The sequence below is a fragment of the Sciurus vulgaris genome, assembly GCF_902686455.1.
Source record: "Sciurus vulgaris genome assembly, chromosome: 15".
Taxonomy (NCBI): domain Eukaryota; kingdom Metazoa; phylum Chordata; class Mammalia; order Rodentia; family Sciuridae; genus Sciurus; species Sciurus vulgaris.
In genome coordinates this window covers 56848398-56873176 of record NC_136476.1, presented here as the reverse complement: position 1 = coordinate 56873176, position 24779 = coordinate 56848398, and the positions used below count along the sequence as shown (strand labels likewise).

The following is a 24779-nucleotide window of genomic DNA, read 5'->3' as shown; positions in this document are numbered from 1 at the left end:
CATGTGCAGATACCTCCTCAATCATGTAATGGTGTGGGCCCCTCTGCGTATGCTGCCCGTGCCATTTTGGTGGCAATATTATTATTTATTGCCTGCCTAATACATGCCTAGGACTATGTTAAATACTTTATGTGCACTGTCTTACTTAGTAAGAGAATTAACTACATGCAAAGTGCTTGAAATAGTGTTTGGCACCTGTGGTGCCCACAGATTTAACTACTATTCTTTAATCCTCATAGTAACCCAATGACAGGAACCACCATCATCCTCATTTTACAGATAAGGGAACTGAAACTCAGGAGGTTACGTGACTTACCCGAAGTTGCACCACTAACAATCGGTAAGTCAGGATTTGAACCCAGGACTCTCCACTCCCAAACTTACCACTGATCCTAAAGGCCAGGGGGGAATCATGTTGGATGAGTGGTTGGACCAGTGACTTTATAAGCTTCTCCCTCACCTCAGGCTCCATTCCAAAAACATGGCTTTTGTCCATCTGGGGTTCCCTTTGTCAAAGATATAGAGATTGTTTTTGAGATTACTAAGTTGAAGGGCCACTTGGTCAGTCTGGGTCCTTCTAGAGACCACCTGACTATGAGCTAAGTTTCCCATCTGCAGCTATTCACAGGACCTGTCCAGATGCTATAGTTTAAATGCATCCCCTCCAAAGCATGTGGGGAAACAGTCCCCGGCATTGGGAGATGGGACCTAATGAGGTGACTAGGCCATTGGGGCTCTGCCATTGCGAACGGATTGGTTCTGTCATGCAGAAATGAATTTGTTATTGAGGAGGTAGTCTGTGGCATGACTCGGAAGGAGTTCTCACCCACATTTGTTCATGGGGGACCCTGGCCAACTCATCTCCCCACCTGTTGGTGTTAATCTTTAGTGGTGCCCTTAACTTTTTTTGCAGAACTGGGGATTGAACTCAGGGACACGCTACCACTGAGCTCCATCCCTAGCCCTTTTTACGTTCTATTTTGAGACAGTCTCTCTAAGTTGCCGAGGCTGGTCTTCAATTTGCAATCCTTCTGCCTCAGCCTCCAGAGTAGCTGTGAGTATAAGCATGTGCCTCTGTGCCTATGTTCTTTATCTCTTTCAGACTCTCCTCCACAGTCATCTATGCGTACCCTTGAGACAGCACAAAACAGTAGAGGCAGGTGGTGGAGTTTGAAGTCAGGAAGGATGGTTTTGGGCCCTGTTACTACCTCTGCTGAATATCATTAGGCACAACATTTCATCAACCTGGACCTCAGCCTCTTAATATGCAGAACTGGAATTTTAACACCCATTTTTCAGGCAGTCATGAAGACGAAGTTGATGCGTACCAAGGTGTCAGGCACAGAGTAGGTGGGTGTTTAATAAATGATAGCTATTATTACTCGAACATAGCACCAGACCACACTTGATGCCTGAAACCCAATTTTTCAGTTTAAAAAACATGCTTTGGGAAAAGAAAAAAGCTACTTAGATTCATTCAGCTAATCTTTTTTTAGAGCCATCATTCATAACTTATCCATTAAAAAAGAAGAAACGGAAAACAATGTATTTTAAAAGAAAACTGAGCTACTTGCCTGAAAGAAACATTTCAATGTAAACATGAATAAGAAATAAATGGGAGATGTTTGCAAAGATGGTTTATGATGTTTTTAAGGAAGAAAAATGTAACAGAAGGCCTTGCTGCTGTTGGGAGTTAGAGTGGAATCAGGTGTGGAGGACAGGATGAACTGGGAATGGGGTGGGAAACTGGACCCCGTTTCTGGGAGGAGGCAGTGGCAGTGGGCAGAGCTAAGTAGCCCAAGGAGATGTCTGAAGACCCGGCCCAGGAATGATATAGAGCAGACATTGGGGCAGTGGGCGGGGGCTAGTTTGCTCCTGGGCAACAGGAGATTGCTGAAAGGGATGATTGTACTGAGACAGGCAGGCAAGTGGACCATGGAGCCCCCAGGTCCCCGGGAAGCAAATGGATGCCCTCTCTCAGCACTTTTCCCATCTCTGAACTGGGGTCCAGAGATAAACTTCTAAATATGGGTGGGCAGGGGGCAGGCATGGGAGAAAGAAGGTAGGACAATGGGAAGAAGATAAGAACTTAAAGCCATGGGGCTTGGCCTGACCTTGGTGATGGATCCTGTTCTGCAGGTGCAACCTTGCGTGTGTTACTTTCTTGGTCTCTGCTGCATCTCCAGTCAGGTACATAAGCTCAGTCAAATGTTTCCACAGTACTGGGACTTGGCCAGTGCATCTCAGTCCCATTAATAATAAGAACAATTAGAACTCCAGTCACTGCTTACCCCTCCTCTGCTTATACCCTGGTTCTTCCTTCTTCTTCTTTTTTTTAAAATTAGTGCATTATAGTTATACCTAATGGGCATTCATTTTCCATATTCATAAATGCACACATGCCCAGGTTCTTGCCACCAAACCTGTCTTGTTGTAATAGCCTCCTCCCCTGTATCCCTGCTTCCACCCTGCCCTCTACTGATGGTCTGCACTCAGCCCCCAGAGCCGACTTGTTAAAACAGTTCAGATCATGCATGCTCTGTTCGGTACCTCCCATGATTTCCCGTTTCATCATGTCCAACCAAAGTCTTCACAGCACCTAGGCCCTGCACATCTCTCCTGTCCTTGACCTTGGATCCTACTGTTTTTTTCCATGGCTCACTCAGCGCCAGCCATACTGGCTTCTGACTGTTCCTTGAACACATCAGTCACACCCTGACCTGTAGCTTCTGTCTCTTGCTGTTTCCTCTCACAGAACACTATTTCTTGTTTTTCTTACTTCCCTTGAGTCTTTGCTGAGAGTTGCCTCCCTGTGTCTTTCCCTCACCTCCTTTTTGTTGGCCCACCTTGCCAGTCTCAGTCCTCTTTCCGGTTGTACTGTCCATGGAGGTACTTTTCACAAACTGACATACTAAAATGTGGTCTTATTATTATTACTCCTACTTGTTCTCTCCCTTTCTCCACTAGAATGCCAATTCTACAAGGGCAGTGATTGGGTCTGGTAGATGCCCTCCTGCATCCCCAGTTCTTGGGATGCCAGCCAGCATGGGACACCCTCCCATACACTGTTGAGTGATGATCACAATGGAGAAGGATGGACTCCAGCTCTTGAGGAACAGGGATGCTAAGCTGGTGACAAAGGCAGCACTCCAGGGGACCCAGTTACCCAAACTGGAACACAAGCACAGGATAGGAGCTCAGAGTTACAGGGATGCCCAAGCATTGGAAATGGGGCATGAGATCAGAGCTTGACCTGGAGCCAGGCTGATGGTCTGGGAGGCGGGTGCTCATCCCATCAGGGCTGGTACCAAGCCATGTGTCTTGAGGCTAGGTCACCCTGTAATCAGAGACAGGGGCTGAAGGGCATGCGACCAGACAGGGCCTTCAACCCCTTAGTAAATGTCAGGCAAAGTTATCCCAGCTTTTAACTTATTCCCAGATGTAGTTGTCAGTGGATACTCTGTATTGGCACAGACTAAAAGGAAAACACAAATGACTAAGGGAAAAACAGTAAAAAGAGTAAAAATGCTTATTCAGAAACCTGAGCTGAGTCGAAGAAGGGCAGGTGCCAGAATCCTGTGACTTAGAGAATGTCTGTGATGGCAAGTGAGACACCAGCTGAAGGAGCTCCTAGGGGCTACACCACTTTTTGGATCACTTTTTTCACGGGTGGAAATGCTCAGATGAGCTCTGCTCATGCAAACCGTCCACTTGGGGAGGAGGAAATGCTAAGTAGAGCTGGAAGGTTGTGTCTGCAGAAGCCTAGAAAGGGAATTGGGGCAGGGCTAGTTTGGCTCGGCTTCCTTGGCGCTGTCCAAGGTCCTGAGTTCTGCTCAGCTCCTGCTCAGGTCTTCATGTGCCTGATACTCCATGCCTGCTTCAGGGCTGCTTCTGCCTCGCTCATGGAGCTGCTTTGTGAACAACACCTGGTCAGACTCCCTCACCAAATGCCCAAGGGAACTGTGATCCAGGGGTGCAAAGAGCCCCTAGTGGCTCTGATTCCAATCCTCCCTAACTCCGGGTACTTTGGCAAGCTACAGACCACTTCAGCCTGTTCACCTGTACAGTGGGAATGATGAAAGCAGTATACTTAGTTTATAGGACTGCTGTGTGGACTACACTGTAAGGTAGGTAGCAAGCACTCAGTGAAGGTTAGATTTCCACCCCTGTTACAAGGTCATGGGTATGACCCACAATGCTTGGTTCAGCCTCAAGAATGTTTTGTGATTCGATGTCCTGTCGTGTCCCTGGCATTCATCAGCCCCTAAGATTTTATAGTTTATCGAATAAGATACTCATTCTTTATGGAGAGAGACGGAGGGGCCCAAGGTGTTGGGTCATTGCATTTAGGCATATCTGACCCCAGACCACTCCGGTGCAGCCATGCGACCCGGCGGAGACTAGTCCAGGGGCGCGCGGCCGGCTCTGGCCTCCGGACAGAGCTCCTACTCAGGGAGGAATTCTAGGGCGGGGCCCTTCTGGAGTGGGGACGCGCCGAGGTCAAATGCCTGGAGGGGGCGGTAGCGCACGCAAGGTTCGGATCCCAACCCTCGCCTGGGGTCTGCAAAGGGCGGCTACTGCGTCCGGTGGGGAGAAGGGTGTCCTCAGCCAAGGCCCTAAGAATAGGAGAGCCTAGCACCAAGAGGCTTTCTCGAGCACTGGCGAGCATCATCGGTGATCCTCCAGGCTCGGTCAGGGCCTTGGGCGCCAGAGCAGAACAGGAAAGAGCAGGCTTCAGGTGCCTCTACGACGTCTTCGCGGAACCTTTGCCTGCCCAGACCTGCTTGCCCAGACCTCCGAGAAGCAGTCACCGGGCAGGTGATACAGGAAGCGCTCGGCAAAGCGGCAGCGGCCCCCGCATTTGACAGCGCACGGTCCGGGTCCCGCGATCTCTGTCCCCGGGCGCTAAGGGCCCGGCGGCCGGCGGGCAGCGGCAGCCGGTGAGGCGGAGGGCCGGGGGCGCGTGTGTGCGTGTGCTGGGAAGACGGCCCTCCCCGCGGCCGCCGCAGCGCCTCCCCCTCCCCCGGCGCGCACGGCCGGTCCCCGTCCCTGGAGGCGGCCCGAACCGCCGCTGTGCAGCCTCGCCTTCGCCTCCCGCGTTTCCTGCCGCCCGCCCTCCCCCGGCCGGGCTCCAGGGGCTGCCGCCTAGCCGCTCAAGGCGGGAGAGCGGTTCAGAGCGCGCACGGGGGCGGGCGGAGGCGGCCCGGTGCGGGGCGGCCGCGCTGGAGAGAGGCGCGCGCCGAGACGCCGGCCCCCTCTCGGCGTTTGCTCGCTCGATCCCCGCCTCCTGCACTCCGCTCGCTCCCACCCCTTCTCGGCGTGATTGATCCGTCACGGGAGCCGCCGCCGCGGCCGTTCTGAGCGAAAAGGAGCCAGAGCCGAAGCCGGAGCCGGGGCCGGGCCGGCGCCATTGCGCGGGCGCCGCGGGGAGAGCTTGGCGCCGGGCGGCGGGCCGGGCCAGGCCATGCGGGCCGAGTGAGCCGGCGCCCGCAGCCCGCGGCGCGGCATGGCTTCCCCGCGGAGCTCCGGGCAGCCCGGGCCGCCGCCGCCGCCGCCGCCGCCGCCGCCGCCCGCGCGCCCGCTACTGCTCCTGCTACTGCCGCTGCTGCTACTGCTGGCGCCCGGGGCCTGGGGCTGGGCTCGGGGCGCCCCCCGGCCGCCGCCCAGCAGCCCGCCGCTCTCCATCATGGGCCTCATGCCGCTCACCAAGGAGGTGGCCAAGGGCAGCATCGGGCGCGGCGTGCTCCCCGCGGTGGAACTGGCCATCGAGCAGATCCGCAACGAGTCACTCCTGCGCCCCTACTTCCTCGACCTGCGGCTCTACGACACCGAGGTGAGTGTCCGGCAGCCAGTGCCGTCGGGGCTCCAGAGACGGCAGGGAGGGGGAGTGTTGGGCAGAGGCAAGCTCCAGCCCTCGGCCAGAGCCTGGACTCACCCGCCCGCGCCTGCTGAGGGCACAGCGGACTGGTGCTCAGTGCTCACCCCAGGGTCCCACTGGGTTTGGCTAGCACAACTGGCATCCAAATTTGCCAAGCATCCTCCAGCTCTGGGGATAGTGTGTTGGAGGGGGCAATAGAAGACTAGGGTCTCCTTTGAAGAGAAGGAGTGGAGAAGGTGGGGGCTGGATCCCCAAAGGCCTGCAGTGGTTGCCCCTGTCCAGATGCCGCTCGTGGGGCTTTGGGGTACGGGTGAGGAACAGGCGCATTGACTGCAAACTGGGCCAGCTGGGGCTGGAGGGGCCGCGGGCCTGCTCACGGTCCCCCCAGGAAAGCCAGGAGGCGCATTGAAGTCCATAGGGCTGCGGGATCTTGGGACCCGAGCGCACGGCAGAGCTGGGCGTGTGGCGCGCGCCAGAAGCACCCAACCGCACGGCGCCCGCAGGTGTGGGGTCGCGGGCTCGGCAGCGCTGTTGCCTGGCTGTGCCGGGCGCTGCCCGTGGTCAGGGCGGTTTAATGAGGAGAACCCCTTCGGGTTAGTTGCTCCAAGAGTGTTCTGGCAGGTCTCGCCCCGGAGGTGTAGTGGTGTGCGGCCACGCCGCTATGTGAACTAGGCGGCTGTAAGCGCAGCTTCTCCAGGTGCAGACCTGAAGCGTCCTAGAAGCCCGAGCCTGGACCAAGAGTGTAGCAGCGGGCTTCGCATTCTGGCCTGTTCTAAGCGGAGCCAGAGAACTAAGAGCTTCCCATCCCAAGACCCCTCCCCACGCCCTCGACTTGGGTTCCGCCTGAAGCCCCAGCGCTGACCTTCACCACCTGTCCCGGGCTAGGGCGCGTGGTGGGCTTCTGGTGAGGCGGTCACCCGCAGCCCAAGGTCGGATTTGCGAGTTTTTCCGGACTGAGGGAGCCCCTACGCTCCGGCAGCAGCGTCTGAGATACGGCCTGAAGGGGGCAGTGATTTCCTGTGCGGTGCTCTGGGTTGGTGCCTCTTTCATCGCGCCAAGCACCGCTGAGGCGCTGGTCTTGACCCTGCTTTCCAGAGCTCCCCTCGGGGCTTCTGCTGGAGCCCAGGTGCATACACTTTGGGAGGAGGATCGCGCTACCACGCTGGTGGTGCCACCTGGGCTTCCCTTCTTTCTCTGGCCCTTTTTATGTCCCCAGGGAGGAAAGAGCAGAATCTAGACTGTGTCTTATTCCCCACCTTCCCCGCTTCACTGATGAACCAGTCTGCTCTGCGCGGTAAATAAAAGGTGAAGGAACCGGTGGCAGTTGGCAGCGATGCGCTCAGGCTGCTGCAGGCGAAGCGTCCCCTGGCCCCGGAGGATCAAGCTGGGTTGCTGTACAGGGCTAACCGGGTGTGAAATCATTTCTGAATGACATTGCTGTCATCCTCATCTTTGCTGGATGGAGCACTTCAAGTCTCTGGGGTACTTGTCCAGCACACACAAATGAAATGACACAGAGGCATGTCCTGGCACTGTTTGCTTGTTGCTTCCATACTTATTCTTCTGGAAGGGACACCACTGGAGACCCGGTTCTGTGGAGACAAGAACATTTGTAGACAAGGCAGCCCTGCTTGCACGTCTCCAGTGATTGTCAGTGGTGCGATGTGTTCACCGTCAATTCCCTCCCTTTAGAAACTTCCATGGAGCTTTCCTGTTAGCTCATTTGTGGCAGCCAAGGCCTGGGTGCTTAGTTTCAGGTGTGGGTCGAGGCTTTCACATTTTATTCTTCAGGTGTGTTATGATCACATTCTGAGGGAGAGGGCCCAAAGTCAAGAGGATGAGTCTGTCAGAGGCTCTTCAGTGCCTGTGACTATTTAGGAAACAGTAGGAGAGAGGACAGAAGATAATTTTCAGCTTCATGCAAATGCAGGAGGGTCTCTAGTCATTTGAAAGGACCAGACCCAGGGCTTTGGAGTAGATTGGACCAGGATTGGGCACTGAGAAACTGGTTACTACCCCCACAACCGACCCCCACTTCTGCTGACCTTGAATGAGGTGCCTAATTGTCTTTGCCTGAATGTCCTCATCTTAAAGAGTGGGAATATTTTATACACTTGCAGGGCAGTGATGTGAGGCTCACAGGAAGATGCTTGAGCTGCCAGGCTCAGCTCTCCGTGCTCTGCTGGCACACTCTAAGCAGTGGTAAATGGTTCTGCATCCTTTCCTTCATTTCCATTTAGTGTGTGTTCACAAGTGAGATGTGTGGCTTTAGCTGTGATAACATGGTCACAACCGAACTCTTAAGAGTGCTTGTTTCTTTTGCTTGCTTTTGAAATGTGGTAGAGAGTCCGTGAAGTTATTGCCAGAAAAAACAAATTCTGGATGACAATCAAATATATTATCTTCAGCCACAAGGCATCACATTTTGGGAGAGTGCCCACATGATATAATTACTTATTTTTTTTTTCAAGTGACCTCGTCTTTAAAGTAGAGGTATTTTTTGTTTTTCCTTCTGAGCCAGAGTGAAGGAAGGATTAGTCTGGGTAATATGCAGCAAATCCAGGGCCATCTGAAGTCTTGGGGCCTGTTGGAGAGTGTGTGGGGCCTGTGTGTGTGGATTGTGAGTGCCACCTAATTGCTTGCTGGCTATATCACTTAGTGTCTGAAGACTCAAGCATGTGATGAATATATTTTAATTGACTTTGCTGACATTTGCTGTCATTCACTGACCAGTGACTATGGACAGCCAGGATGGACCTTGGTCTACATGGCCTGTAAGAGGGAGATTTAGAGGGAATGGGTTAATCTGGTCACTGGGGAGAGCTTGTCTCAATACAGGAGCCTCCCACATGTATTTATCCAGGGTGACCCTCTACTGTAATTAGAAAAATGATAGAACTTTCAAGGTCCCACTCAATGCCCCGTGCTTGTCAAATGAAACATCGCAACAGATCACCTGTCAGAACCTCTGCTTCTCTGGTGTAACATCAGATCCCTTCAGCAAACGCTTGTTTATGTATTCCAAGGAGGATTTGCATATATAAAAAACAAGCAAGACACTGAAAATGTAGATGAAAGGAAGCTTCAGGAACTAGATAGTAGCATGGAAGTCACCAAACCAATACTAAAATGGTTATTGCATTTAATTGCATTTGATTATTAAATGGTTATTGCATTTGATTATTAAATTTTTACTCTGAGTTTCCTACCAGTCCAGGTAAAAAGGTAAATTTGGTAGATTATGTTTCTAACGTGATTAAAAGAATCTCAGGGATGCTATCTTTTTAAAAAATCTTTGTCAAAAACGTTACTTGAGTTTGGTTAAAAGAATCTGAGAGACAATATTTTAGGAGATTCAAAGGCGTTCTCCATGAGGTTGTTTTTCTTTCTTTAGTAGTCACATTAACAAAACAAGCTGACGACCAAGGAATGAATTTAAAAAATAGTGTTGGTTGTTCTGATTGAATTGATGTTCATTTTAGAAAAGTTGAAATTGTAGAAAAGCATAAAAAATTTTACCATGATTCACTTACATAAAAAATTGTGCATAATAACTAACATTATTTCCTTCCAGTTGCCCAAATTTACTACATTATGTAGTGGTGATATTATACCGTGTGCATTTTAAGATCTTGTTTCATTCAGCTAGCAACATTTAATGGGTATTTGCTCTTGTCCTTAAGTTCTTCTGGTCAAGATAATTCTTAGTGGCTGTATACTATTCTATCCTGCGGGTACACAAGTACTTAATCATTCCCCTATTGTTGAATTTATATATTTTCCCACTTGTTGCTGTTTTAAAACATTCTGTAATAAAATAAAGTTCAGGGGACCAAAGGAACCCGGCCCAGATGTGCAGACCTCAGGAGGAGCACCCTGACACAGGATCCAGGTTAGAAAATCCAGAGAAAACCCAGTGATGGATGAGCAGGGTATTTTCCATGAGTGGCTTTGCTAGATATCTAGTCTCTTACTGTGCTTTAGAAAGGATCCAAGCGACTGTTGGGTCGAGGCTGAGCCTCCTCAGGAGGCTGAGTACAGCTCTACGGGCGTTCACTGAGCACCTGTGGAGTTACCGGTACTACAGGAAGGTACCAGCCACAGATGGGGCAAGAATGTAGTCTTCATTTTCCATGCTGGATAGAAAATGATGGCAGAATTGTTGCATAATTCTGTGAATATATGAAAGACCATGGAATCGCATACTCTGAAAGACAGAATATTATAGTATACTCTGATAGATACTATGTTGTAGTATAGAAGCTATATCTCAATACAATGTTTATTGAAGGCATAAAGACAGAGCATGAACTCTTTTAGGATTAGGCTCACATCTCTGGCTGTAACATTACTGCCCAGCCCCAGCATGGTACCCAGGCCTGGGGCCTAGTAAGTGGAATGCTTAGGACTCTTGTTGCAGAAACCCAAATTTTACTTGTTCATAAAAAATTTTACACACCTGCAGTGTGCTGTGTTCAGGCATGGCTGAATCCAGAGGCTCTAATGAGATCTTTAAAAATATTCTCCCCTCTGCAACTTGGCTCTGATTTCGTGTCAGCTTCACTCTGGGGCAGGCTGTCCCCATGTGGTGGCACAGATGGCCTCTCACAGCTGCTGGTCTGCACACTCCCAGTTTAGATACTCCAGTAAGAAAGAAGAGTTGTTTCTTTCCCAACAATTTCAGCAGAAGTCCAGGCTCACCTCTTGTTGGCTTGCACCGGGTCACGTGCTCACCCCCAAGTCAGTCACATGGTACCTGTGGGTCAGGCCTGGGGTATCTGCCAACCTATCATGAAAGCCCAGGAGATGAGGTCAACTCCATCCACTCACAGGATTACAGAGTGGAGAAGAGGTGATTCCTGGAAGGAAAGGGGTGTGGTACCAGGTGGGTCTGACCACAGATACCCACAGGCAGGCCCTTGGGAAAGGCTACAGTGAACAAGGAGAGGACAGATGCCAGGGTTCTTTAGAGAGAGGACTATATCTGGGTATATCTGGGTCAAGAGGGCCTCCTGGGGGAAGGGAATTCATGATGGGCCTGGAAGGGTGGATATAAAGATGCAGAGAGGCACAGGTCCTGGGGAGGGGAGGCTGGATCTCAGGAAGAGTCCCCACACTCCAAGGATGCAGGCAACTGTGTGAGGTGTGTTTGGGGCACAAGGAGCTGAGCGCAGGGCCTGCAGGGGGAGGGTGGGCTGGTGCTGGGTATGGACGGCTTTGAAGGCTGCTTCAGGAAGATGGGCTGGAGGAGCCGGGGGAGGGTTTCCAACGAGCGTGTGCTGGGTGGAGGCTGGCGGGAACGTAGAGGGGGACTGGAGACAGAATGAGTCTGTCGCCCAAGAAGGCAGAAAGCTACTGAGTGACTCGCTGAAGGGAGAGCCGACGGGCCTGGATGGAGATGGAGAGGTGGAGCCAGGTACTCTGGAGAACCGGCAATGCTCAGACCTGACAGGGAAGAGGGGCGACAGGGGATGTGGGCTGAGAGTGGTCAGTCACTGAATGGTGACAGCTGCACTAAAAGGAACCAGGAGAGCGTCCCTAGAGGAAGAGGCTGGAGAACTCCCTCCCACTGCAGCTCCCCTGGGTCATGTGCTCACCTAGCTCTAGACGTCCTGGTCTCAGGGTCGGGAGCCCTGGGTTTGTATCCCACGTGGGTGCTCCTCGCTGCTTGGTGACCCTGGGCAAGTCAGCGTGTCTCATTTCTCCAGCTATGAAATTGAGCCGCTATACTCACCGCCTTCTCAGGTGCGAGAGGAACACAAGAGAAGACCCAGTCCAATCAGTGCTTGGCACAGCAGGAGTGTTCGTACCTATTTGCTGCTCTTCGTTAGCGGAGTCAAGATTCTTGTACATAATTATGCCCACCCCCCAGGGCCCGTATAAGGAGTGACTGGAATGGTGTGGAAGCTCAAACCCAGTGAGGTAGAAGGCAGTGTCATCCGCCCTCTTGCTGTCCCATGCTGCTTGCCCAGCCGGGGTATTGGACATGGGATGCGAACCCGAGGTCTTCATTGCTGGGCGCTCCTAGCCTGGCTCTCGTTCTGCCTCCCGGCAGCCATGCTGGCCTGTGGCCCCCACTGGGCTGAACTCTGTGAGGGCAGGGCCAGGCTGACCCCCCAGGCCTGACAGGGCTGGAATGCGGGTGGGCGCGAGGACAGTGTTGCTGAACTGAACTGTGAAGGAGTAACCAGGGCCTGCTTTCTGAGTCAGCATCTCAGAGGATGTTTGGCCTGGCCCATAGCCCCAGGATCTCCATCTTCCCTCATAACAGGGTGCCAGTGACTCCAGATATCAGGAGGCGGCTGCCTGCCAACCTGTGGCTGCCGCCTGCGTGTTCCCACTGGCCACCACCTCTCAGCATCCCAAAGGGAGGACCATGCCTTGGGCATGCCAGTCCCCAATAATTCCTCCCACCTAGACAGGCACCCACGACACACCCACTGTCTCCAGATGTCCCTTAAGAGTCCTTCGAGAGGAGGTTGTGGGTGGAATTAAGAGACTAAGGGCCCGTTTAGTCCTTGGCATTGCGCGAGAGTTTTAGCTGTCTAACTTCTTTAAAGGGGCCTTCTTTGTGTGTCTGAACTTCCTGGATGAGCCCAGAGAAGTATGAACTTCTGCATACAGAGACATAAGAAATTAGCAGCTGGAAGTATAAGAGGGTGATATAAATAGATTATAAATAGATTTGCTGAACAGATAGGTACACAGAATCTACGTCATCTGTGAGGATGGGCTAGGCTATGCTGCATTAACAAATGAGTACTGAAATCTCTGCTGCTTAACACCATAAAATGTATATTCTGCTCTCACAAAGTCTTGTATGTGTCAGAGGCCCTCCTGGGTGGTTCTCCTTCAAGCATTAGCATAGGGATTCAGGCTGCTTTTGTGTCGTGATTCTTCCACCTTTGGGCTTCAAGGAGGTGTGGGTAGAGAGAAATCTGTGGGGAAGGCACACGAGATTGTGACCTTTTACTTAGAAGTCGCACATTTTTTTTCTGCCCATATTTCATTGACTGGAAATAGTGATTGGTTAAAAGAGTTTCAAAGGAGCCTGGGAAATACAGAGGAGCACGGGGACATCATGGACATTTGTCACTTGGGGCCCTTCAGGAAGAAAATATCAAGATAGATTTATGAGTGTCAGAGGTCTTGGGGGCATACCCGTGAGAGATGAAGGAACAGGTGGGAAAACACCCAGCCCATGATACTGTTCTGATACCCAGGAGAGGAGAGGGGGCCGGAAGGAGACCTGGCTAGGAGGGCTTTCTCCCTGAAGGGCAACTCTCAAGAAGTCTTGGCCAGACCAGTGAGGAGGAATCCTGTGTTGGACTCACGGAGCTGGCCTCTAGATCTGCACTGGGAGACTGCGGCCTGAGCCGCTTGCCGTAGTGGCCAGCTGTGCCTCTCCCTGGGGTCTCTCTTCCAAGGAGATGGAGTGGCCAACCTAGTTAGCTGCCACAGACATAGCCTGTTTCTGCCGCGGCGACCTGGTAGCATACACACTGACCAAGAGGACCTTTTGCCAGACCCTGTGCAAGGCGCTGGGGTTCAGACATGGATGAGATGCAGACCCTGCCCTGAAGAGCTCACTGTCTAACAGGTGGTCAAGACAGACAGACACAGCTGCAGGTGGTGTGATCCAGCTCTGCTAGGCGTTGACAGAGGGTGCCGGCGAGGCACCCCTGCCCAGGTGCCTGCTTGGTCATTCCCCAGGTTGCTTGGAAGTAAAGCATTACTGACTCCTTATCTCTTACTTTTTGGTTATTTATTTTGGTTTTAGGGAGGTGAGAAAATTAAATGGCACAGTTGGCCCAGGGAGCAGCTGCATGGCATCTGCTACTTTATTTTCTTCTTCTCCTTCTCCATGGTTATGTAACAATGCCCCGCGAGGCTGGTGAAATGCCTTCCCCTCTGTACCTGGCTGTCTCAAGAAGAGCAGGTGCGCCTGGCTGAAAATGTAGCAGTGGGAGCCCCAGAGAGGGTCGGCGTCTGCGATCTGGAGGTCTGGGAGTCTGCACATTACTGAGATGGGGTGGGGGACCTTGCTGCCCTCTCAACCACAGCTTGGGGAGACCTCTGCTCTGCTGTCAGCTCAGAGAGGGCAGGTGGGAACAGTGTCTGGCTCCCTGCTGCTCCCAGGCTCCATCCCAGGGCCAGGCACAGAGCAGGAGATTGATAAATATTTACTGAACAAACAAATAGATCTAAAAGCCTGGATCCCAGCTCTCCAGTTCTGAGTGGGTTCACAAATGAAGGAAGGGCTTGATCTTTATTCATTCTTTAGGGCTGATCTTTAGCATTTTGTCACTTGATGCTTTCAGGGGCATGAAAAGAGGAAAGGGCCTTGTTGACTGTTCCAGTGGAAGAGGATGTGCTAAGTGGACGCCATCCTCCTCTTCTTTGACCCACACGTAGCCTCCTCCAAGGGTTCGGGTTAGCAAAACCTTGGAAAGGGATGCTTCCATGGCTGAGGAGGGTCTTGCCTCAGGAGGACAGTTCATTAGAGCGATGCTGTAATTAGTGGAAGACTTAGGAACAGGTTTTTAAAAAAATTTTTGATTTCTTTTTAGTTATACATGAGAGTAGAATGTATGTTGACATATCACACATACATGGAGGATAACTTCCCATTCCTGTGGTTGCACATGATGTGGAGTTACACTGGTGGTCTATTCATATACGAGCATAGGAAAGTGATGTCCAGCTCATTCTACTGTGTTTTCCATTCCCATCCTCCCTCCATTCCCCCCACTCACCCTTGTCCAATCTGGCGAACCTCCCCTCCTCCCTCCCCCACCCCCACCTATTGTGAGTCAGCCTCCTCATATTAGAAAGAACATTCAACCTTTAGTTTTTCTGAGACTGGCTTATTTCACTTAACATGAGAGTCTCCAGTTCCATCCATTTACCAACAAATGTCATAATTTCATTCTTCTTAAAGGCTGAGTAATATTCCATTGTGTATATATACCACATTTCCTTTATCCATTCATCTGGTGAAGCATACCTTGGTTGGTTCCATAGCTTAGCTATTGTGAATTGAGCAGCTATGAACATTGATGTGGCTGCATCACTGTAGTATGCTGATTTTAAGTCCTTTGGGTATAAAACGAGGAGTGGGATAACTGGGTCATATGGTGGTTCCATTCCAAGTTTTCTGAGGAATCTTCATACTGCTTTCCAAAGTGGTGGCACCAATCTGCTGTCCCACATGATGTCTGAGTGTCCCTTTTCCCCACATCCTTGCCAACATTAATCGTTACTTGCATTCTTGATAGTTGCCATTCCGACTGGAGTGAGATGGAATCTCGGTGTAGTTTTAATTTGCATTTCTCTAATTGCTAGAGATGGTGAACATTTTTTCTCCATGTATTTGTTGACGGATCCTATTTCTTCTTCTGTGAGGTGTCTGAGGAACCAGGTTTTGATATTCGACTTCTACCTCTAGAGAACACGAGTGCCAGCTGTGCAGACAGGGCTCTGATCCTAGTAGACATTGAGTGAGGTAAGTCATCAGCCTTGGTGAGCCAGGGCGTCTGGTGGCAGCTCTGGGCATGGCAGGTAAAGAGGTGCCCTGGAATCCCCAGAGAGCAGGACTTTCCTGGCTCCTCGTCCCCTTGACTGGAGTCTTCTGCTTTTCCCCTCTGCATGGTCAGTCCTGACTCAAGAACTGGGGAAGTTCATCCCAAAGGTGACCCCAGATCAGACAGCCCTGTGCGTCAGAAGCATGCGTCAAGTAAGCACAAATGAGCTGGAGTTTGAATATGAAAATTCTTCCCTGAGTAAAAGGCACGGACATCGTGATACCTTTTTGGACGTGTTGAGGAAACTTTTTGCCAATTTTCTACATTTCTGGCCTTTTTGGATAGTCCATGTTGCTGGAAGGAGGAAGTGTCATTGTCATCTAGAAAATCAGTGGTAGATCCAAAGTATTGAGTCCATGGACTCATCTGTCTTCATCAGTGCCCGCGTTCCACGGCGCTGGCGGCAGCGGACCCTTCTCCTGCCATCTGGCAGGGACATCATCAGTCACAGTTCTGATAAAATCCAGCCAAAGGACTTTGTGGAGTGATACATTACTGCTGCTCTCATGGCGCGGGGTCAGGCGGTGGCACTGAGAAAATGATATTTTCACACTCTGCTCATGATCCACTTGACTTTGTTCGGAGGGAACTGATTTTGAAAGCAACAGTCATACTTATAATAATCATCACTGTATTATCCAAATCACTTTGTTTCTAGAACTACCCATTCATCGAATCTTCTCTGAAAATGCCCAGAATTGTTTTAGGAATTTAACTGGCAGACGGGGACCTGGCCACTCACTCTGGGGCACAGGACCAGAGCGCATGGTAATGCCCCCACTCAGTCTAGCTCAAAGACAGCCTTGACTTTGATGGAAGGGAGATCGACTCAGCTGTCAGCCCAGTGTCCCCTGGGGCCCAGTGCTCCCTGGGGTATCTAGAAACGTTGGGAAGCCTTAGGAGAGATTTTAACCTCATTGTCACGAACAAAGGAGGAGAAAAGGGGAACATTGAGTTGCAAGTGATCAGATGAAAGGACAGGAGGATTTGCCTTTCTCGGTGCTTACCGCCTGCCAGTCCCCAGGTGCTTTGCATCCTTCATTCATTCGATCGTCACTGCAATCTGACGAGTGCACAATTATCGTCCAAATTTTACAAGTGAGGCTGAGAAAGTTTAAGTGACTTTGCTGGACCCCGTGGCATACGCCTGTAAACCCAGCAACTTGGGAGGCTGAGACAGGAGGATCACAAGTTCAAGGCCAGCTTCAGCCTCTGTCTCAAAATAAAAAATAAAAATGGCCGGGATGTAGCTCAGTAGTAGAGCACCTCTGGATTCAACCCCAGGATAAAGAAAAAGGGGGGAAAAAAAAGGAAGGTTAAGTGACTTATTCAATCTTACAACCGACCAGGTGGCCAGCTGGGATTTGAGTGTGGGAGGGTTTGACTTTGATGTCCGAGGCTTTAGAGAGATGCTTCTTTTTCCATCTGAATTTCTCCCCTGTGCTCGCCCCTCCCTCAGCTGCCCTGCCCTCTCCTGTCTCCCGGCTCTGCTTACCCGAGTGTGTCTGTGCACACGCTGACTCACACTAACCCTCCCTCTGCCCCGTGCACCTGGCAGCACTCGTCGCCTCCTGCCCTGTTTACTCAGGCGGTGGGGTTTGTGTCTGCGCGTCTCCCAGCAGATCCTCTCCAGGGCAGGGTGGCGCCTCCTTTGTACATTTGGGTCATGCTTGCTAAGCACCGGGCCAGGCCCCAGGCGTGTTCTGGGGCATGTAGGGACAGCCTGAAATAGCTGTGTCCTCAAAGGCATGTGGGGAGGTCACCCAGGGATCATTACCATGCAGTGGTGCAGGTGGGCTCAGGGACTATCCCTGTCCCTAACTGTCCTCTGCACCTCCGGCTATAGCACCACTGACCCAGAACTGCTCAGGTGTCCTCCCTGTTGGTACCCTTCAGGGATGCACCTTTGTTCTGGAAATGGGGACAAAACTTCTCCTGTGGCCTTGGAGCCCTCTGGGGGCTGCTTTGTCCACTCCCATGGTCACTGCCCGGCACGCTACCCCACCTCCTCTGAACCTAGCAATGTGGTCCTTTCTGCCTCTTGGGTGTGCAGGGCCTTTGCACAAGATGCTTCTGCTGCCTGGAATGTTTTTGCCCCCTCTCTTCTTCCTTTGGCTACTAGCCCAGTCATGCTATCTATGTCCTCCCTGGCTGAGAAAAAAATCTCATGTCATTTTCTCTAAGAACTGTGAACTTACCCTTTGCAGTGCTTATTCCCAGTTGCAACTTGACATCTGTTGGATTGTTTGACCAACGTTGGTCTTACCTTGCTCTGCCAGGGGACTCAGAACTCCACATGTACAAGAACTGGTCCATTTTGTTGCCCCACAGTGTCCAGCACAGTTTCTAGCACATAGTAGGTGCTCAGTAAACATCTGTAGACTGAATGTAGGAAGGCTGAAGGGCCCCTGAGGCTGGCACCGATGCTGGCAATGGCTTGCTAGTGCAAGCGTGCCGGGGAGACAGCCGAGCAATGTGGAAAGGCATTTGGAGCCAGGCAGTGTATGGGTGTTCTGCTCCCCCGGAGTCGCAGTGTCCTTGTCTAGCGTCCCTGTGAGTATTGACATGCAACAATTCATGTGAAGCATTGACCACAGGGACCCACGTCAAGTAGGCACCCACTACATTTTCCTGACATCATCGTTTATAATGAGTAGAAAAATGTAAAACGTCGTGTGATCGCAGAGAAGTCAGTCCTCCCTTCAGGGGGAGCTCTGTGTTTGAGGCCAGTGAGGTTGCAATCTGTGTCTGAGCTTTGTTGAGGGTTGTCTAAGTTAGGGCTGCTTTTGAGCCCAGTGCCTTCTGGAAGGACTGGGGTGCTCTGAGATCTCTGTGGTGAACCCCTGGCCCTCGGGAATGGGAGGTCTTCCCTAGCGAAGTCAATTTAGCTTTGTTTGGGCACTGCTGGTCTTTGTCCACTGCCCTCCTGATGGGAGTTGGACTGGCCACGAGGACAGATGTCACCTGTCTTGCATCTTCTGGGTCCTGACACCCAGGACCTAGGCTGGGAGTGCTCAGGGACATTTGTGTGTGAACACAGGCCTCTGTGTCCAGGTAGCTCGCAAGGTACCTGGCCCGTTGTAAGTGCTCAGGAAATGCATTTTGCCTGAGTGGCACTAAACACAATGTAAAATATCACACTTCTGGATAAAACCGCACGTGAGCCTCCAGATGGAGCAGAGGGAGAGGATGTTACGAGGCATCTGTGAAGAACAGATTGCTGTGACCGAGTCCTGGATTTGAAGGTCAGAGATGTTCTGGTGTCCCTTGTGAGGAAAAAACACTTCCTCTTAGGCCCCGGAGACGTAGGTCAGAGGCCAGGTGGTTCAATGGGCAGAGCTCTAGATCTACCGTGGTGAACCTGATTGTCGTGCTCTCCTTGAACGAGTCATTGAGCTCTGTACCTTAGTTTCATCATCTGTAAAATGGGACTAATAACGCTTCTCCCTGCTTCTTCGTAGAAGTAGAGATGAGAGAAGTATTAACATTTAACATGAAAGGGCTTTAAAAAGCTGTAAAAGCTGTAAAAAGGTACAGATAGAAGATGTGCCTGAAATTGCACATGAAGAGTAATTAATTCTGGGTTGTTCTCTCAGGACCACTGCCTGTTTCCAATAACATCTTTATAAAAGGCAGAGATGGTGTCCACACGAGTGAGCCATTTGACCTCCTAATAAAGGAGGACACAGTATTAGATTTTTAATCCTCTGGAAATGGTTCTGCAGGGGTGGAGGTTTGGTGACCCCAGCAGGCTGTCTTACCAAAGCATCTGGAAGAAGCGGCAGTTAACGTGTTGTCTGCTCAGCTGTCAGATGTCTTCGGAAGTCAGCCATCATCGCTGGCAGGTGTCAGGCCCAAGAACACATCCAGACTATCACACGAGGGTCCCGGGGCAGAAGCCTGGGGCCTGGGAGTGAGTGAAGGCTCTCAGCTCTTGGCAGTGATCTGGGATCTAGGCTGGCAGTGGGGGCCTAGCCCTTGCTCAGCAAGCCAGCTGAAGATGTGACGTGCCCTGACCAGGCCAGTCCTAGCACCTGGGAAGTGGACGGCAGGCATGGTTATGGGCTGATCTGATGGTTTCTGTTTTCTCCAGAAGGAGCTTTGACTCTCTTTGATGGAGACTTCCAAGTTCTGGGCCAGGCAGTGTGGCAACAATAAGCCCGGCTGGATAGGGCTGGGGCCACCAGTTGCCAGCTGACCACACTCCTGTGGACCCTGAGTTTCTAGACCATGAGTAAGCTCTGTGCTGGCGGCTCCTATTCTCTGTGAGCTGTGCCTGGCAGGCCCTGATGGGTGGCCCTGGGCTTGTTCTGACCTGCCTCGGTGTGAAAAGGGTCGAGAGCTGGCAAGCTGAGTCGTTCAGAGGACTGAGGAGAGAAAGCACTGCCGTCGGGCAGGTGCTGGGTGAGCATGGACGTGCTTCTGTTCTGGGCGAACCGCTGCAGAATGGGCCTGAGAATGGCAGGTGGGCTCAGTGTTCCATGTCTGAGAGAATCACCAGTGGCTCTTTGGTGGCACGGGTACAAAGGCAGGCCTGGTCCTGGGAGGAAGGTGTAATTGGAACAAGACTCCGGCTCTGGCCTGGTTCTGCAGTCTCAGGACTTTCTAGAAGCCCCTCTCCTTACTGCTAGGAAGCTTTGAGGTTGCTGGGAAACAGGCAACAGTTGTCTCAAGAACACCAGGCCTTGGGGAGGGAAGCGGGGAGAAGCGACTCCCTCCCTCTGGGATCTGAAATTGTTGGGGCGTGTCTGTGGGGTGGCACAGCCCTGAGTGGGGCTGCTGGCAGGAAAGGGTAAAAGGAACTGAGGGGGATCCTGCTTGCGGTGTGGCCAGGGTGTGGGGCAAGACGGGGTGGGGGTGGGGCCTGACGCGGGGCCTCTGCCTGGCACCGCGGGGCCCTCAGGGACTGTGGCTGTGTGCATCAGCGTAAACTGAAAGTGCTCAGTGTTGGGAACCGCAGCTCCCTGTTTCTGTCTGAGCCCAGCCCTGCCCTGAGTCCGCGGCCCTGGGGATGGAGGCCTGTGTCCCAGGGCTGGCCTACTCAGGGCTGGGTCTTGCCTTGGTTTCAGGGGACCCCACTCCCCTGTTGCTGCTGAGGAACAGAGGGAAACCATGGCCTGTTATGGGGTCTGGCTTGGAGGACTCACCAACCCATCAGCGAGGGCCACCCTGGGGGTCCCCAGGCATGGGGCCAGGGGTTGCTGAGAAAGCCTGAACTGCTTTGGGTATTCAAAGGAACGTGGCCCAGCCTGGTGAAGTGTAGGTCCCCTTGGCCTCTCGTACAGCTCTTATGAAAGGCTCTTTTCTTCCCGGGTTGTTGTGAATGGTGCATTCTGAAGCAATAGCAAGTTCAAACACGGCCACAATTTCTTTGAGTATTGCTGAATGACGAGCCCAGGGTGAGCAGCCGGTGTCAATCTACCCGAGTCAGCCCCGTGATCCTTGCACTACCCATAGCTGCCGATCATGGGGTGCCCTAGCCAGATGGGTCTGAGCTCCTGCTCACTCATGGGTCTTGAGGGATCCAGCCAGGCCTAAGAAATCACCCATCGTGGCTGCTCCTGAAGGCCTGGTGGCCCAGCCTTGGAGACAAAGGAAGGAGGAATGGTCATAGGTCCTGAAGTGGGTATGCTCAGTCAGACTCGTGGATGAGAAAGTGCTTCCTGTTTCATTTGCCCAAGCACCTCAGGAAAGACTGAGGTGAAATGAAAGATGGCGGAGGCACATGCTCAGCTCGGAGTACCTGGAAGTTTGGTGGGCCAATGCCCTCTAAGCCACCTTCAGCTGTCCACACAGAGGCCGAGATTTTGTGCTGGATATTGAGCTCCATTCAGGAACAAGCATGGAACAACTACCTCATGCCAGCTTCTGGGCATCTGAATGTGACTTGGATGTGACCTCTGACCTTAGAGAGTTCCCAGGACAATGTGGGCAACCCATGTACCAGCAAGTGACCCTTGTAAGATCACATACTAGCTGTGATTATCCCGCATGAGCCTCTGCTCCTCCCTGTGCCCAGGGTTCTTGTCTGTACACTGGGGCAGTGACAATCGTACCTCCCTCCTGGATAGGTCTAAACATTGAATCTGAAAATGTTTGCTGGGGACTCCAGCACTGCCTGATGCCTCCTAAGTGCCAAAGGAATGTTTGTCAAAGGAAATCAAGGAGACTCAGCGGATGGGAATAACCTCTAGGTATGCGTAAGTGCCATAGGAGAGGAGACGGTTCCCACTGGAAGGAACCTGGGAGGTGACTTGTAACAGACGACCTCTGAGCAGGCCATGAAGGACAGCAGGAAGATGTGGGAAGAGCCCTGTAGGAGCAGGGCCTGGCTAGTGAAGATGGGGGGCAGGGGGGAGACTTTGAGGGGATAAAGCGATGTCATTCAGATGTAGCTGGCACCTGGTGACTGAGCTCTGGAGCCACCTTGGAGGGAGCACCCAAAGACTTGGAATAATATTCCCTTTGGTCCTTCAGGTTCTGAAGGCATATTTAAAATCAATCAGCGTGCACCAAGGGCCTCCTCAAGGTCCTGGCTTCCAGACTTGCTGTCAGCAAAGAGGCTTCCTGCTGGCTAAGCTGGAAGACACACCCTCAAGTCACCTGGGAGCTAGCAAGGTCACCTCCTGGGACATTGCAAAGCCTAGAGCACAGGAAAGAAGGTGGATTAGGCAGACTTGGAGTTCAGCCCTGGCTTTGTCGCTTCCTAGGGGTGTAACCTGGGATAAGTCTGTAATTTACCAGCCCTGGAACTTACAAGCCTGTTCACTCAGCCAGCCTGTTTTTCCATCTGCATAGTAGCGCTGGCCTCGCAGGGTGTCCAAGAGGCTAGGAGGAGAGTTATATCTCCAGAGCCCCAGCTGGAGCTAAGCACAGCATGGAAGCCTGGGGACATTGACCGGGAATAGGACCTAGCCTCGTTTGACATGGCTTAGATTTGGGAGTGAGTCTGCCAGGAGACCATTCTAATTTTAACAATCGAAAAATGACTCAGGGTCTGGAGAGGGCCTGGAGTGATTCTGAAGCTTACTCTATGCGTGGTCTGTTGGTGTACGTAGGGAGGCAATCAGCGTTAACGTCTCTCTTGATGGTTTTCGTGATGCAGGGAAGCAGAGAGCCACAGTGGACTGGGCTGGGCTACCTGTGGGGCCTCAGCAGCCAGGAGTCAGGTGGGCAGGCCCAGCTGTGCAGTCTGCGGACAAGGGGCTGGTGCTCATGTCCCTAGGCCTACCTGCCCCTGTCCTGCAGGCTGATGGGTGGTCAGGCTGGCTCCAGAGAAGGCTTCCCTTTTTGACATTGGGGGCACCACACACTGTCCCCAGTACCTGTCTGTATTTGTGTGTGGCAGGATATCGGAACAGAATAGGGCCCCTCCCTTATCCCAGTGGGGGCAAATTCTGGGTTTGGAGACAGCAGAGCTGCCGGGCACCGCTGTCATTTTGAATTCTAGTGATTAATCAGCCCGTCTGGAGAGGACAGAGCTCTTGCTTCCCAGCTGGGACGACGAATGGCTTTCCTTTTGAGACCTGCCAGGTTCCAGCCCTTTTACAGCCTGCCACAGATTACTTCTGCTCTGGGCAGAGTGATGGGCGGTTCCTAAAATGCACTTGGATGGAAGAGATTCCGAGCAGAGCAATACAGAGGCTTTCTCACAAGCGCTGATAAAGAAGTTGATGTATAAAGACTAAATTGGATTTTTACCAAAAAAGACTCGGTTCTGGGTGTTTAGTGAAAGAGAGTTATAATAGCTTTGGGGGAGCTACAGGGTAAGAGGGATGTGTCCAGAATACAGGTCTGGGCCTTGGAGGGATGGGGCCTGCTCTTTCTGTGGGAATCTGGGCTCTCAGTGTCTTGGCCTCTTTACCTGTGAAACGGGAAAGTCCCACCCACCCTCTCAGGGTGATCTGGGGCTTCTTTGGATGATGGCATTGGGAGCTCTGGATCAAAGCCGAGGTGGGCCTCTCTGGGGTCAAGCACTTGGGCGAGGACCCCCTGCGGCCATTGTCTGATGTAGGAGGAAGGGGTCACACTAGCCTCAGAAGACCTAGGGCTGTGAAGACCTTTTGGGGACCAAGGAGGTCTCGTTTCTGTTTGGGGAAGAAATAGGGATGAAATGTCAAGACTGAGCCATCTGTTCTTGTTTACAAGCCAGAATTTATTTTTTTAGGGGAGGAAATGAGCGGTTGTCGGCTTTCATCTTGCAAAAGTTACAAGTCAGGACCTCTGGAGAGATCTGAGGCCCACCAGGGCAAACAGACGCATGCTGGAGAGGGTTCTGATGTGTTTGGCTGCGTCTGAGAAGCCAGTTTAACGTTTTCAGGGCTTCCTTTGGTGTCTGTGAGCGCAACTGCGTAACAGTGTTAGGAAGAGCGCCCGGCTCCACAGACACACCATTTCAACTCTTTGGGAGACGGTGGATCCAGCAGAGCCTGGGATAGCCATGGTTAGGGGCAGCCCTGGCCCCACTGCTGGCTGCTGCTTTGCTTTCTCCAGTGCAGCTCTTCTTGTTTGGAGTTGAACTAGATCTCCAGAAACCTGGGAAGGGGGGATTCTGGCTGACTAGCACCAGGCACTAGGAGCACGTGGGAGTTTGCCTGAGCGAAAGGACAGCACATCTGACCACTGGCACTATAGCATTGTCAGGCCAACGTCCCACAGTCTTCACCTCTGCCCCAAGCCCAAGTAAACCCTCTTTTTCTCACCAAAGCCTTATGGAGAAGGCCTTCCTGTTGTTCCCATTTTATCATATGAGAAAATTGAGGCACATGGGGGGGTTTAATGACCTGCCTATAGATATGTAGCTAATAACAAAGCTGGGATTCCAGCCCAGGCTGTCCAGTGCCAGACCCCCGCCCCCCTCCCTGACCATCATACACCGCTGTCTTTGTGTCTGGCTCTCAAAGGGACCTCAAGAGATCAGAGGCCCAGTCAACTGCCTTCCACAGATAATCTGATCATTATCCCCATTTTTTTCTGATGTGAAAATTAAGGCCCATCAAAGGACAGAGACTTGCTCAGTGCAGCCTCCAGCGGCACGCAGAACTGGGACCAGAACCCATCTTCACAACAAGGTAAACTCGCTCTAGAAATTTTGGCCTTGCCTTTTGTTGGTCTCAAGCCCAGGCTCTCTTTCTCAAAGAACGAGGGCAACATTGACATCTGGCCTCTGTAGGCCTCTCCTTTCTCATATCCACCTTGCTTTGTGCTCAGCCTTCTGGAAGCAACAGGTGCTCCTCTGGTTGCCTGCTCACCCTGGCTGCCAAGACCCTCCTTTGATGTGTCCCTTCTCTCCATCCCCAGAGGGCTGAAAGCATTCC

General features: G+C 52.1%; 1 protein-coding gene across 1 annotated transcript in view; it reads left to right on the top strand.

Moving 5' to 3' along the window:
- The first annotated feature begins 4576 nt into the window (after positions 1 to 4576).
- The window catches only part of GABBR2 (gamma-aminobutyric acid type B receptor subunit 2), a 347122-nt gene continuing 326919 nt past the window's right edge, over positions 4577 to 24779 (top strand). The window contains exon 1 of the mRNA XM_079112233.1: positions 4577 to 5833. Within this exon, the coding sequence (XP_078968359.1) occupies positions 5507 to 5833 (327 nt within the window). The 5' untranslated portion in view covers positions 4577 to 5506. The remainder of the gene's footprint in view (positions 5834 to 24779) is intronic.